Genomic DNA, 15,538 nt, shown 5'->3' on the forward strand with positions numbered 1-15,538 from the left:
GCCACAACTGTCAGTAAGAGTGATGATGTCTGACTGTTAGTTATTAAAAAAAACTGGTTTAATATTATCTATGCACCTTTTACTGTTGTTGTTTTTCATTTTCTAATACTGGCCCAGGTTATTAGATGTAATGTCATTTTAAGTACGCCATCTTTCTGAACAGCCTGCTGAAAGCATTGAGGTGGTACCTGTTTTCACTTTAGACTAGGGTTGGGTGAACACAGATCACTCTTACGGAATGATCAGTTGCCGTTTATTAGTTGACTGTGCTTCACTGTGGTTGCTTGTTCTTGGTGTGTGGCAATGATCAGATGAAATGGGTACAGAAGTGACGTCCTCAGGATAAAGTGGTCTGTGTGTGTGGTTGTATCTGATCCCCAATGGCATTGAGAGTATGTGATGGGGGGGGGGTTGATGGTCATCAGGAGGCCCTGGGGATGTGACCACCATGTGTGACCTCATGGCAGTGTCCTCTCTCTCTCTCTCCCTCAGAATTGATCGATGGCACTCCCACACTCAAGATAAACCATGGCTCGGGCACATTGGTCCTGCAGTTGCCAGGCAACGTAAACGTGGCGGACAGACGGTGGCACCGTCTGGACGTGAGGAGCAACAGTAAGGTGGGTGTCTGAAGTCTGAGCTGCTGCCAAGCTTATACCCCCCCCCCCCCCCTCCACACACACACGCACGCACACATAGACAAACACAGACACACACACATCTCACCCGACACTAGCCATATGCTGTTCATTCTTATAGAACTCTGGGGAAGTTTAATGCAAACAGGTGGTGTCTCTGCTAGACTAGTCCTATTTTCCGTACAGTCTGGAGAAGTAGGAGGGTTTGAGTGGTTTGGACTCAGTGCAGATCAAATCAAATCAAACTTTATTTGTCACACCTTACCGTGAAATGCTTACTTAACCAACAGTGCAGTTCAAGGAGGGTTAAGAAAATATTTATAAAATAAATGAAAGTAAAAAGTAGCACAATAAAATAACAATAAGGAGGCTACATACAGGGGGTACCGGTACAAAGTCAATGTGCGGGGGTAAAGGTTAGTCGAGGTCATTTGTACATGTAGGTAGGGGTGAAGTGACTATGCATAGATAATTAACAGCGAGTAGCAGCAGTGTACAAAACAAATGTGGAGGGGGGGGGTTGTCAATGGTAAATAGTCCGGTGGCCATTTGATGAATTGTTCAGCAGTCTTATGGCTTGAGGGTAGAAGCTGTTATTAAGGAGTCTTTTGGTCCTAGACTTGGCGCTCCGGTACCGCTTGACGTGCGGTAGCGGATAAAACAGTCTATGACTTGGGTGACTGGAGTCTGACAACTCTTGGTGCTTTCCTCTGACACCGCCTAGTATATAGGTCCTGGATGGCAGGAAGCTTACACCCAGTGATGTACTGGGCCGTACGCACTACCCTCTGTAGCGCCTTACGGTCAGATGCCGAGCAGTTGCCATACCAGGCGGTGATGCAACCGGTCAGGATGCTCTCGATGGTGCAGCTGTAGAACTTTTTGAGGATCTGGGGACCCATGTCAAATCTTTTCAGTCTCCTGGGGGGGGAAAAGGTGTTGTCGTGCCCTCTTCATGACTGTCTTGGTGTGTTTGGACCATGATAGTTAGTTGGTGATGTGGACACCAAGGAATTTGAGACTCTCGATCCGCTTCACAACAGCCCCGTAAATGTTAATGGGGGCATGTTCAGCTCATTTTTCTTGCTCACATTGAGGGAGACCTCCTCCCTATAGGTATTCTCATCATTGTCGGTGATCAGGCCTACCTTACCACCTGGGGGCGGCCCGTCAGGAACTCCGGGATCCAGTTGCAGAGGGAGGTGTTTAGTCCCAATGTCCTTAGCTTAGTGATGAACTTTGTGGGCACTATGGTGTTGAACGCTGAGCTGTAGTCAATGAACAGCATTCTGACATAGGTGTTCCTTTTGTCCAGGTGGGAAAGGGCAGTGTGGAGTGCGACTGAGATTGCGTAATCTGTGGATCTGTTGGGGCGGTATGTGAATTGGAGTGGGTCTAGGGTATCCAGGAGGATGCTGTTGATGTGAGCCATGACCAGCCTTTCAAAGGACTTCATGGCTACCGATGTGAGTGCTATGGGGCTTCAATCATTTAGGCAGGTTACCTTCGCTTCCATGTGCACAGGGACTATGGTGGTCTGCTTGAAACAGACTATCACAGACTTGGTCAGGGAGAGGTTGAAAATGTCAGTGAAGTCACTTGCCAGTTGGTCTGCGCATGCTTTGAGTACACGTCCTGGTAGTCCGTCTGGCCCCGCGGTTTTGTGAATTTTGACATGTTTAAAGGTCTTGCTCACATCAGCTATCGAAAGCTTTATCACACAGTCGTCCAAAACAGCTGGTGCTCTCGTGCATGCTTCAGTGTTGCTTACCTCGAAGCGAGCAAAAAAGGCATTTATCTCATCTGGTAGGCTCACGTCACTGGACAGCTCACGTCTGGGTTTCCCTTTGTAGTCTGTAATAGTTTTGAAGCCCTGCCACATCCGACAAGTGTCACAGCCGGTGTAGTAGGATTCAATCTTAATCCTGTATTGACGCTTTGCTTGTTTGATGGTTCGTCTGAGGGCATAGCGGGATTTCTTATTAGAGTCCGAATTAGTGTCCTGCTATTTGAAAGCGGCAGCACTTTCGATGCGGATGTTGCCTGTAATCCATGGCTTCTGGTTGGAATATGTACGTACAGTCACTGTGGGGACGACGTCGTCGATGCACTTATTGATGAAGCCAATGACTGATGTGGTATACTCCTCAATGCCATTGGATGAATACAGGAACAAATTGTCCTGTAGCGTAGCATCCACGTCATCTGACCACTTCCGTATTGAGCGAGTCACTGGTACTTCCTGCTTTAGTTTTTGCTTGTAAGCAGGAATCAGGAGGATAGAATTGTGGTCGATTTTCCAAATGAAGGTTGGGGGAGAGCTTTGTATGCATCTGTGTGTGTGGAGTAAAGGTGGTCTAGAGTTTTTTTCCTATGGTTGCACATGTGACATGCTGGTAGAAAAGAGGTAAAACCGATTTAAGTTTGCATGCATTAAAGTCCCCGGCCTCTAGGAGCGCCACTTCTGGGTGAGCATTTTCTTCTTTGCTTTTGGCCTTATAGAGTTGGTTGAGTGCAGTTTTAGGGCCTGCATCGGTCTGTGCTGGTACATAGACGGCTACGAATGATAAAGATGGGAACTCTCTTGGTAGATAGTGTGGTCTGCAGCTTATCATAACGTACTCTACCTCAGGTGAGCAATACCTTGAGACTTCTTTAATATTAGATATTTCGCACTAGCTGTGTATGGCCGCTTAGGCTGTATGACTGCACTAACAACAACTTTGTTAATCTACCAGGTCTGAAAATAAGCCTCAGGGTTATTCGTGAAATGGTCACTGTATTATATAAACAGTGTCACACAAACACAATAGTAGTATTTGTATGCCATTTACAAACTGCATGTTTGCTATGAAATAACTAGTTGAATATGCTTGTTGAGTACAATAAACTGTTATTGAGTAGATTTTCAATAGGACCTCTTAGAAGCAAATTAGATGCTCACATTTGTATGGTAAGTTAGTTCTTGCAATAGAATAGATATAAATAGATGTAATACAGATTTCAGAAAGGTATTACTGGCAGTAATGGAGCTCATATTAGACTGGTGGGCCAGCCAGTATCTGATGTCCTGATATTATCTGATGTCCTGATATTATAGGATGTCCTTATATTCCTGATGTCCTGATATTTCTGATGTGCTGATATTACTGATGTCCTGATCATCTGGATGTCCTAATATTCCTTACAGTGTCTTGCAAAACTGTTACAACCTGCAATTTAAATAGATTTTTGTTTGGATCTCATGTAACGAACGTACACAAAATAGTCCAAAAATTGGTGAAGTGAAATGAAAAAAATAAATGTCAAAGAAAATAAAAATTTAAAAAACAGGAAAGTGTTCCGTGCATACAGTATGTATTCAGCCCCTTTGCTATGAAGCCCCTAAATAAGATCTGTTGCAACCAATTACCTTCAGAAGTCACATAAATAGTTAAATTAAGTCCACATGTGTGCAATCTAAGTGTCACATGATCTGTCACATGATCTCAGTATATACAGTGGGGAGATACACTGCCGATTTTGCAGGTTTTCCTACGTACAAAGCATCTAGAGGTCTGTATTTTTTATCATAGGTACACTTCAACTGTGAGAGACGGAATCTAAAACAAAAATCCAGAAAATCACATTGTATGATTTTTAAGTAATTAATTTGCATTTTATTGCATGACATAAGTATTTGATCACCTACCTACCAGTAAGAATTCCGGCTCTCACAGACCTGTTAGTTTTTCTTTAAGAAGCCCTCCTGTTCTCTACTCATTACCTGTATTAACTGCACCTGTTTGAACTCGTTACCTGTATAAAAGCCACCTGTCCACACACTCAATCAAACAGACTCCGTGGCCTAGCCAGTCTCCAGACCTGAACCCAATAGAAAATCTTTGGAGGGAGCTGAAAGTCCGTATTGCCCAGCGATAGCCCCGAAACCTGAAGGATCTGGAGAAGGTCTGTTTGGAGGAGTGGGCCAAAATCCCTGCTGCAGTGTGTGCAAACCTGGTCAAGAACGACAGGAAACGTATGATCTCTGTAATTGCAAACAAAGTTTTCTGTACCAAATATTAAGTTCTGCTTTTCTGATGTATCAAATACTTATGTCATGCAATAAAATGCTAATTAATTACTTAAAAATGTGATTTTCTGGATTTTTGTTTTAGATTCCGTCTCTCACAGTTGAAGTGTACCTATGATTAAAAAAATGACAGACCTCTACATGCTTTATAAGTAGCAGAACCTGCAAAATCGGCAGTGTATCAAATACTTGTTCTCCCCACTGTATATATACACCTGTTCTGAAAGGCCCCAGAGTCTGCAACACACCTAAGCAAGGGGCACCACCAAGCAAGCGGCACCATGAAGACCAAGGAGATCTCCAAATAGGTCAGGGACAAAGTTGTGGAGAAGTACAGATTAGGGTTGGGTTATAAAAAAAATATCAAACTTTGAACATCCCACGAAGCACCATTAAATCCATTATTAAAACATGTTAAGAATATGGCATCCCAACAATCTTGCCAAGAGAGGGCCGCCCACCAAAACTCACGGACCAGGCAAGGAGGGCATTATTATGAGAGGCAACAAAGAGACCAAAGATAACCCTGAAGGAGCTGCAAAGCTCCACAGCGGAGATTAGAGTATCTTTCCATAGGACCACTTTAAGCCATGCACTCCACAGAGCTGGGCTTTAAGGAAGAGTGGCCAGAAAAAAGCCATTGCTTAAAGAAAAAATTAAGCAAACACGTTTTGTGTTCACCAAAAGGCATGTGGGAGACTCCCCAAACATATGAAACAACAGATGAGACTAAAATTGAGCTTTTTGGGCATCAAGGGAAATGCTATGTCTGGTGCAAACCCAACACCTCCCATCACCCCGAGAACACCATCCCCACAGTGAAGCATGGTGGCAGCATCATGCTGAGGGGATGTTTTTCAGAAGGTATTCTGGTCAGATGAGACTAAAATTGAGCTTTTTGGGCATCAAGGGAAATGCTGTCTGGTGCAAACCCAACACCTCCCATCACCCCGAGAATACCATCCCCACAGTGAAGCGTGGTGGCAGCATCATGCTGAGGGGATGTTTTTCATCTGCAGGGACTGGAAAACTGGTCAGAATTGAAGGAATGAAGGATGGCGCTAAAATACTGGGAAATTCTTGAGGGAAACCTGTTTCAGTCTTCCAGATATTTGAGACTGGGACAGAGATTCACCTTCCAGCAGGACAATGACCCTAAGCATACTGCAACACTCGAGTGATTTAAGGGGAAACATTTCAATGTCTTGGAATGGCCTAGTCAATGACTTATTGATTGCTGTACACCAGCGGAACCCATACAACTTGAAGGAGCTGGAGCATTTTTGCCTTGAATAATGGTCAAAAATAGTTATACACGCTCAGGTTTTCTTTTTTTGTGTTATTTCTTATTTCAAGGGGGTGAATACTTTCACAAGCCACTGTATGTGCTGATATTCCTGATGTCCTGATATTATCTGATGTCCTAATATTCCTGATGTGCTGATGTTATCTGATGTCCTGATATTCCTGGTGGCTTTATATTCCTGATGTGCTGATATTCCTGATGTGCTGATATTCCTTATGTCCTGATAATCTGGATGTCCTTACATTCCTGATGTGCTCCTTTAGGAGGTACGCTTCACACTGGACCGCTGTGCCGGGGCCACCGTCATGGAGATGGAGGGAGTGGGCAGCTGGCTCACCACAGAGGACCACTCGTCCTGTGAGGTCACTGGTGTCACACCCAACCTGGACAGGTAGCCTACTCTCTCTCTGTCTCTCTCTCTCGCTGTCTCTCTCTCTCTCTCTCTCTCTCTCTCTCTCTCTCTCTCTCTCTCTCTGTCTCTCTCTGTCTCTCTCTCTCTCTCTCTCTCTCTCTCTCTCTCTCTCTCTCTCTCTCTCTCTCGCTGTCTCTCTCTCTCTCTCTCTCTCTCTCTCTCTCTCTCTGTCTCTCTCTCTGTCTCTCTCTCTCTCTCTCTCTCTCTCTCTCTCTCTCTCTCTCTCTCTCTCTCTATTTGCATCTGTCTTTGTTGCTCCCACACTCCTTCTTTATTTCTCTCTTTCTCTCTCCCTTTATCTTTCTGTCTTTCTTTTTCTCACTCTTTTTCTTCTCTCTCTCTCTCTCTCTCTCTCTCTCTCGCTCTTTCTTTCTTTCTTTCTCTCATTCTCTGGCTATCTGTCTCTCTCTCTCTCGCTCTATCTCTCTTTCTCTCTCACGCTCTCTCTCTCTCTCTCTCTCTGTGTCTCTCTCTCTCTCTCTGTCTCGGTGTCTCTCTCTCTCTCTGTCTCGGTGTCTCTCTCTCTCTTCTCCTTTATACAGAATACACACCTTTTACATAGTCAAACACCAGATTGGTGGGGGACAAGGCTATGTATTACGGTTTGAAAAAGTACCGCAGTAGAACATAGGGATGGATAGGTGTCTGAAAAGATGTACTGACAGTGATGTTCATTTCTTCCCCAGGCACCTGAATGGGACCCAGGTGTTACAGCTGGGTGGAGTCAATGAGGACCTGCCCTATGTCTACCCACAGTTACAACACAAACACTTTACTGGCTGCATCAGGAACCTCGTTGTCGACAGCAAGGTAACACTCGCTACAATGTGTTCCTTCCCAATCATCACACACCATGAAAAGGCATGGGAAGCAATTTAGTTCTTATACAACACATAACATCTCCATTGTAAAGAGTTATATGGTTATAATACCAAGAGTGTGGTATTTACACCACTTACACATGCTGCAGGCAAGCAGCATGTTGTTATAAAACTGCATACAGCATCTCGTGTAAATGCTTTCAAACACTTTCACACCTTCCTCAGGGACATTGCCACAACAGCGCTTCTATAGAAAAGGTATGCTCCGAGATCGCATTCAGCGCACACCCACTAGACACTGTCTGAACTGGTAGCTATGCCACTATGGCAACAGTCGTCACGGGGAGGACAGAGGTCCTTCTGCCCATGTTACTTTATGACACTGTGTGACACTTGGAACTAAAGGTATTTGACACTAAAAACACTCTCCTGCTCACCCTGCTGACTACAAAACGCAGGGCTGAGGTTCGATACAATATTCATAGATCTCTTATTGTAGAGTGGAAAACACTGGGGGCGTGGGTGGAACATGTGAGAGGGGGGGAAGACAGGAGGGAAGGAGGAGGATGTCTGTGCCATTGAACCTGTTCAAGCGTGACGTCTGGGTGAATGTTTGGGCAAGAGAAGGGAAGGGCGGATTTTTTGACTTCAATTGTTTTTCTATTCTGAATCTACTGTACATCTTCCCACCCTGTCACAGTTGATTTATGTTACTCTCTGTCGTCGCTTGTCTCTCTCTATTTGTTTGTATCTCTCCTCCTCTCTGGGACAGATTAACTATACTATGAGTCTGCAACCATGCAATAATGGTTTTCATTAAAAAAAATAAATAATGATCAGTAAAGTGAATATGAAGAAAAAGCAGTTTGTAGATGAAAACACTCTTTTCTTTATAAAGCAACTTGTGAAAACATTGCATGTAACATTTTCCATTTAGCGTTCACTTAAAGTGACTAACATTCATGCAAGCATACATTTTTCATATGGGTGGCCCAATGGGAATCGAACCCAAGATCCTGCCGTTGCAAGCGCCAAGAACACAGGACCAGACATTTCACAAATGATTAACAAATCTTCAGCATCTATCCAACTCTGTTCCACTCTCTCTATCCCATTTCTATATTTCTGAGTGAGGCAGAGACGGGTACTCATGACTGGGAAAGTCTGCTAGTTATGTTTGGTGAAAAATGTGATCATGATTGGCATCTCACACACATCAACAAACACAAACTTGCACACGTACTCACAAACACACCGAGATGTATGTTGGATCTTTGAGTGTGCGTAGTAACTCTCTGTAAATCAGTATCGAGCTCCATCTTGAGAAGGATCAGACTTAAAGTGCCCAGCTCTATGGTGAGGTCAGAACCAATTTGTACCTTGCTGCACATTGGCTCAACGGCTACCGAGTAGCCAGCTGCGCTGAACGATGGTAACTCAGAAACGGGGAGATTGGACATATTAATGTCCTTTATGATATGCTATTGTGAGCAGGACTTAAGATTTCAAGGTATTCCTGTCCTTTCACAGCATTGCCCTCCGCCAGCTCCTTTGTGTCCCTGTAGATTGGTTTGATCCTATGAAAACCCAGTCATTTACATTCCAGGAAATTGCATGAAAGGTGAATGCATGAAGATGCTGAGGGGGAATCTCAAGTTTTACTGACCTTTGCCCTCAGTTCTTTGGAAAACTAGCAATTGTTCTTTCGTTCTCTCTTTCCCTCTCTCTCTATCCGTCTCCTTCTCTCGCTTGTATCTATCCCCGTGCCTCCCTTTTTTACCTGTCTACTGCTCTCTCCCTTTTCTATTTTACTATGTCAATTTCTCCCTCTGATGTACATATCCTACTCCCCCTCCCCATCTCTGTCCTCTCTCCACCCCCCCACCCCCCCCCCCCCCACAGTTCTATGACTTGGGCACTCCAGCGGACTCTGTGGGCAGCTCCCCAGGGTGCCTGACTACGGATGGGAGCTGTGTCAACGTGGGCATCCCCTCCTGTGGCCCTCGGGGTCGCTGCCATGGAGAGTGGGGCTCCTTCAGCTGCCAGTGCATACCGGGGTACACTGGGACTCAGTGTGAGCAGGGTACGTACCGCAATGCCAGCACCGAGACCAACATGTATGTGATGAGTGCTTGTTTGGAGGGCAATGCGTGAGGGGATTGATGAATTGGATTTGTTCGATTAGATGAAATGAATGTCAACAAGGTCAAATGTGTTAATGAGTGCAATCAGATAGCTATCATGGGGAAGGTGTGTGTGTGTTCAACTCATTAGTCCAGGATACACATGGTCTACTGAAATGCTTGCTTGCAAGTTCCTTCTTGACAATAAACAACATCAATAAGAAATAATAAAAGATGAAAATAGGAACATAAAGTAAATGGCTCAGTAGAATAAAATATTGACAACATTTACACATGCTTTGGAGAAGGGATGATTGGGGGAGAAATGTTTCAATTGTGCAGTATTTTGCAATCCTAATATTTCTGGTAGCAGCAGATGTGATGTGTGTGTAACAGTTGTGATGTGTGTGTAGCAGTTGTGACGTGTGTGTGTGAGTGTGTGAGTGCGTTTGTGCTAAGGTGCAGAGAATCAGAGCAGGTGATCAGTCCAGTTCAAGTGTTCAGCAGTCTGTTGGCTTGTAGATGGAAACTGTCTTGTGCGTGTCTATGCGTGTGTCTGTGTGGTGTGGGAGGACTAATTGGAGGACTAATTCACTGGTGGTCAAATGGAAGATGAAATAAATGCGTGGGCACGTGTTTGAACTAAGTTTAAGGTGTGGGAATTCACTCTGGATGAATGTCAGTTTGGACTCCTGTGTACTGTGTTGATGGTGGGATGTCTAGCTAACACGTTGTCTTGTGTTTTGTTGGCAGAAGTTCCAGAGTATTCCTTTGATGGGCGGAGTCATGTTCATTACCAGTTGGCATCTCCTCTGCCAGCCCGGCGGACCCAGGCACAGGTTCTGGTCCGGACCCGCAAACATGGTAGTGCCATCCTCAGCCTACTGTCCAAGGAACAGACTGAATACCTGCGCTTAGAGGTGAGACTTTCTCTGTGTGTGTCTCTCTGTCTCTCTCCCTGTCTCTCGCTCTCGCTCTCTCTCTGTCTCTCTCCCTCTCTCGCTCTCGCTCTCTGTCTCTCTCTCTCTCTCGCTCTCGCTGTTTCTCTCTCTCTCTCTCTCTCTCTCTCTCTCTCTCTCTTCTTTATACTGTATCTCTTAATCTCTTCTCTCTGACTCTCTCCTCTTTGTACTGTATCTCTTATCTCTTCTCTTGACTCACCCATTTCCCTCTCTCTTTATATCTTCTCTTGACTCACCCATTTCTCTCTCTCTTTATATCTTCTATTGACTCACCGATTTCTCTCTCTCTTTATATCTTCTCTTGACTCACCCATTTCCCTCTCTCTTTATATCTTCTCTTGACTCACCCGTTTGTCTCTCTCTCTATGTCTTCTCTTGACTCACCCATTTGTCTCTCTCTTTATATCTTCTCTTGACTCACCCATTTCTCTCTCTCTTTATATCTTCTCTTGACTCACCCGTTTCCCTCTGTCTTTATATCTTCTCTTGACTCACCCGTTTCCCTCTCTCTTTATATCTTCTCTTGACTCACCCGTTTGTCTCTCTCTTTATATCTTCTCTTGACTCACCCATTTCCCTCTCTCTTTATATCTTCTCTTGACTCACCCGTTTGTCTCTCTCGCTATATCTTCTCTTGACTCACCCGTTTGTCTCTCTCTCTATGTCTTCTCTTGACTCACCCATTTCTCTCTCTCTTTATATCTTCTCTTGACTCACCCATTTATCTCTCTCTTTATATCTTCTCTTGACTCACCCATTTCTCTCTCTCTTTATATCTTCTCTTGACTCACCCGTTTCCCTCTCTCTTTAGATCTTCTCTTGACTCACCCATTTGTCTCTCTCTATATATCTTCTCTTGACTCACCCTTTTCTCTCTCTCTTTATATCTTCTCTTGACTCACCCGTTTGTCTTTAAATCTCTGTTTCTCCTGACCATGGGAGCTCATAATATGCTTTCATGTGCCCATAAAATGTTTCTCGTCATCCCAACGGCGTGGATTGAGGTTAACCGTAACATTAGTGTCATCCGTTACGTGTACCGCTGTTTCTACAACATTTTCTCTCATCCCCCCCAAACCTTCTCCATCATCCACATACCTTCACTACAATGCCACAACGTGGGGAGTGGATTCATCACAGGAACATAAATGTCAGGCGTTTTCTGTGTGCAGCCAGTGTGAAATGCACCAATTTGGCAAACCTCCTCCGCTATGAACCCCTAACAGAAGTGCAACGTTATAGCTTTTAATCAGCCCTACATTTCCATGCGTTTCTCTTGGCTGAATGTATGCTCAGTCTGCGGAGGCTTTCAGAAGGAGCTTGAGATGCGCCTCACACTCCAAGGACTCCTTGTTCTTAGGGAAAATAGCTCCGTTTTATTTTTGCACCTGGCTCACAGCGACGTGTTTAGACTGCCGATTGCAGCTTTTTTTCTTTCTTTTTTCTCTCTCGCTGTTCTCCTTTCTAAATCGTCACTGATTGAATTATCTGTATGCTATCAGACTGGCGTGAGGAGAGCGCTGAGATGTGCTGCTCCCTCTGGAGTGGCAGGCTAGAGATTTCGTTAGCGCAGCTCGCAGTGTGACTCGTGTGGGTGGAGCCTCACAGTGGTAGCCCCACTTCCTTTTTCATTCCCTCTGTCTTTTTCTCGTCCTCCGTCCTGATGGAGGGATGGGAGCTCCTGGGGGTTTCTTGGGAGAGAGGCGTCTCTGATATGTAAGGGGACCCACTGCCCAGTGGGTAGGCTAGCATTAACTTTCACTTCTAGCCCTGGTGATGGCACAGCAAGACAACAGGGGTGATAATTGCCATTTTAACATTGTTAACACCAATGAAGCAAAGAGGAGGAGAAGCCTTGAGCAAAAGCCCTCCTCTCAATTCATACTCCTTGTCTGGTAGCCTGAATATGGACTCAGGAGCTTATTGTACCGGTCACATGTCCTCTGCCCTCTCTCCCTATGCCTCGATGCCTTAGATTATGAGAGATGCACTGGATCCCACGTGTGTCCAAGATCAGAAATGTTTCTGATTGTCTGACAGCTATATGGCTTTCTCTCTCTCTCTCTCTCTCTCTCTCTCTCTCTCTCTCTCTCTCTCTCTCTCTCTCTCTCTCTCTCTCTCTCTCTCTGCCTACACACTGTGTGTGAATGGGTAGGTAGCATGGATCGATGTACTGTATAATGAGTGAGCTACTTCATTCAGCCAGCTGGGGGTTATATAGAAGGCTTTTGAAAGTAATAAAGAGGCTGCCGATCTGGAAGGACGTAGAGATAATATACTGTACACAGTGATAAGACAGAGTTTACATAAGCATTCACAGCCTAATGCAGATTGGGGACAGAGCAGCGCTCGCTGGGTGCAGTAGAGGGAATTGCCAGCCACCCCGAACCTCCGTTCCCACCTGAGAGAGAGAGAGAGAGAGAGAGAGAGAGCATGAAGCAGAGCACATTCCCATTCAGCTTTAATTGGGGGGGGGACATGAGGTGCCTCGGCAGCACTCGCTTAGTCTGGTAAAAGCGCCATCCCACTCAGGTCTAAAGATAATTAATAGTTCATTAAGAAACCTTGAAATAAGCAACGGTTCATCAGGGAAACAACCTTGGAGCCATCTTAGTGGAGCTCACTGCTTATTCTCATGCATCTGAGCCAGCTGATGGGGTGGTGTATCAGGAGGTGAGCAGTTCACAGTTTTAGCCTTTTAGCTTGGGGGGGGGGGGGGAGTAAAGGTTGAGGTATACGTGAGAAACTCTGCCCCCATCTCCTCTCTTTCTGCTCGTCTCATACCTCTGTTTACGTCGACATCAGCGGTGGAGTAAAATGGAGTGTTTGCAAATTATGCCCGGTGGGAGCCTTGCAGGAAAAATATTTTTTATTGAAATGAAGGCTGCTTCTCACCATATCAATGGCCCGTAGACTAACACTCGCCTCGTTTTGGATTTGCGTGCCTGGCTGCAAATAAACCGTTTTGTCTTCAATGAATATTGCTCTCTGAAAGTCAAGTGATTAGCATTCGAGCTAGGCTGAAATGGAATCATTTTCTTTTCAAGATTTGAGGAAAGAGAGAAGCTTGTTGCATAAAAAAAAATGTCTGTTTCATTTCATTGGTATGTCCTGCTTTCTAATGAAAACTGTCAGGCTCCGTGGATCCTGGGTAATAAAGGTGAGCTTCAACAGAAGACAAGATAAAGTTGGTCTCGTCATGTTGTTTTGTTGAGCTAGGATTTACCAGTGAGATTGGGACTGAGATCAATGGAGCTTGTTGTTGTTGTGAAACAGAGTTGAGAAAGCGAAAGGAAGAGAACGAGGGAGATAAGAACAAAGATAGGAATAGGCCAAAGGACTGAGGGAGAGGTTGGTAGAGATATGGAAAGAGAGAGAGACACACAGAGCGAGAGAGCGAGAGAGAGAGAGAGACGCGCGCGCAGAGTTAGTGGTAAATGCTAGAGAAAGGAAGTTCTTTGAAAATGTGAGCAGCCCAGAAAGTGATTGTATGTCATAGAGCCCAGATGACCCACCCTCTAGACGAAAAGTTAAAAAGAGAGTTGCTGAATAAATGGAGGCGTATTGAATTCCCCAGGCCCTGATGTTTCCAATTACGGGGGAGCTATGTTTAATTCAGTTAGTGTGCGGCAGGGTCTTATCAGAGCCAGCCCTCAGTGATTATACTGTTTCCTCATGGTCCCAGAGTCACCTCATCCTCCTGCCATTTTTCTTGCCTCTATCTCCGTCTTTTGTCTGCCCTCACATTCAGGTCCTCTGCCTGTGTATCAGAAGAGCTACGCTGGTTTATTGAGTGGATTGTCCAACTGCTATTGGCTTTGTTTACTGCATCTTAACTGTCTTGGTTGTTGTGTATAGGGGTTTGTTGGGGTGGACTTAAGAGTAGTCTCTGGAATCTTCAATGATGAAAAGTATTGACTCTCTTGTGATTCTATGCCAGCAGTAGTCTGAAGTCAATAACCCCTCTACCCTCTCCTCTCCCCTTCTCCTTCAGATCTACTAGGACCTACTGTCCTTCTGCTATAACTCTCTCTCCTCTCCTGCAGATCTACCAGGACCTACTGTCTGTTTTCTATAACTCTCTCCTCTCCTCCAGATCTACCAGGGCCTACTGGCTGTCTTCTATAACTCTCTCCTCTCCTCCAGATCTACCAGGACCTACTGTCTGTCTTCTATAACTCTCTCCTCTCCTCCATATCTACCAGGACCTACTGTCTGTCTTCTATAACTCTCTCCTCTCCTCCAGATCTACCAGGACCTACTGTCTGTCTTCTATAACTCTCTCTCCTCTCTTCCAGATCTACCAGGACCTACTGTCTGTCTTCTATAACTCTCTCCTCTCCTCCAGATCTACCAGGACCGACTGTCTGTTTTCTATAACTCTCTCCTCTCTTCCAGATCTACCACAACCTACTGTCCTACTGCTATAACTCTCTCTCCTCTCCTCCAGATCTACCAGGACCTACTGTCTGTCTTCTATAACTCTCTCCTCTCCTCCATATCTACCAGGGCCTACTGTCTGTCTTCTATAACTCTCTCCTCTCCTCCAGATCTACCAGGACATACTGTCTGTTTTCTATAACTCTCTCCTCTCCTCCAGATCTACCAGGGCCTACTGGCTGTCTTCTATAACTCTCTCCTCTCCTCCAGATCTACCAGGGCCTACTGTCTGTTTTCTATAACTCTCTCCTCTCCTCCAGATCTAATAGGACCTACTGTCTGTCTTCTATAACTCTCTCCTCTCCTCCAGATCTACCAGGACCTACTGTCTGTCTTCTATAACTCTCTCCTCTCCTCCAGATCTACCAGGACCTACTATCTGTCTTCTATAACTCTCTCTCCTCTCCTCCAGATCTACCCTACTGTCTGTCTTCTATAACCCTCTCCTCCAGATCTACCAGGACTGACTGTCTGTTTTCTATAACTCTCTCCTCTCTTCCAGATCTACCAGGACCTACTGTCTGTCTTCTATAACTCCCTCTCCTCTCCTCCAGATCTACCAGGACCTACTGTCTGTCTTCTATAACTCTCTCCTCTCCTCCAGATCTACCAGGACCGACTGTCTGTTTTCTATAACTCTCTCCTCTCCTCCAGATCTACCACAACCTACTGTCCTACTGCTATAACTCTCTCTCCTCTCCTCCAGATCTACCAGGACCTACTGTCTGTCTTCTATAACTCTCTCCTCTCCTCCATATCTACCA

General features: G+C 45.1%; 1 protein-coding gene across 1 annotated transcript in view; it reads left to right on the forward strand.

Moving 5' to 3' along the window:
- The window catches only part of LOC139412407 (neural-cadherin-like), a 185,887-nt gene that overhangs the window by 156,989 nt on the left and 13,360 nt on the right, over positions 1-15,538 (forward strand). The window contains exons 24-28 of the mRNA XM_071159210.1: positions 493-620; positions 6,280-6,407; positions 7,115-7,238; positions 9,152-9,332; positions 10,126-10,292. Of these exons, the coding sequence (XP_071015311.1) occupies positions 493-620; positions 6,280-6,407; positions 7,115-7,238; positions 9,152-9,332; positions 10,126-10,292 (728 nt within the window). The remainder of the gene's footprint in view (positions 1-492; positions 621-6,279; positions 6,408-7,114; positions 7,239-9,151; positions 9,333-10,125; positions 10,293-15,538) is intronic.

Source organism: Oncorhynchus clarkii, chromosome 6 (genome assembly GCF_045791955.1).
Source record: "Oncorhynchus clarkii lewisi isolate Uvic-CL-2024 chromosome 6, UVic_Ocla_1.0, whole genome shotgun sequence".
Taxonomy (NCBI): Eukaryota; Metazoa; Chordata; class Actinopteri; order Salmoniformes; family Salmonidae; genus Oncorhynchus; species Oncorhynchus clarkii.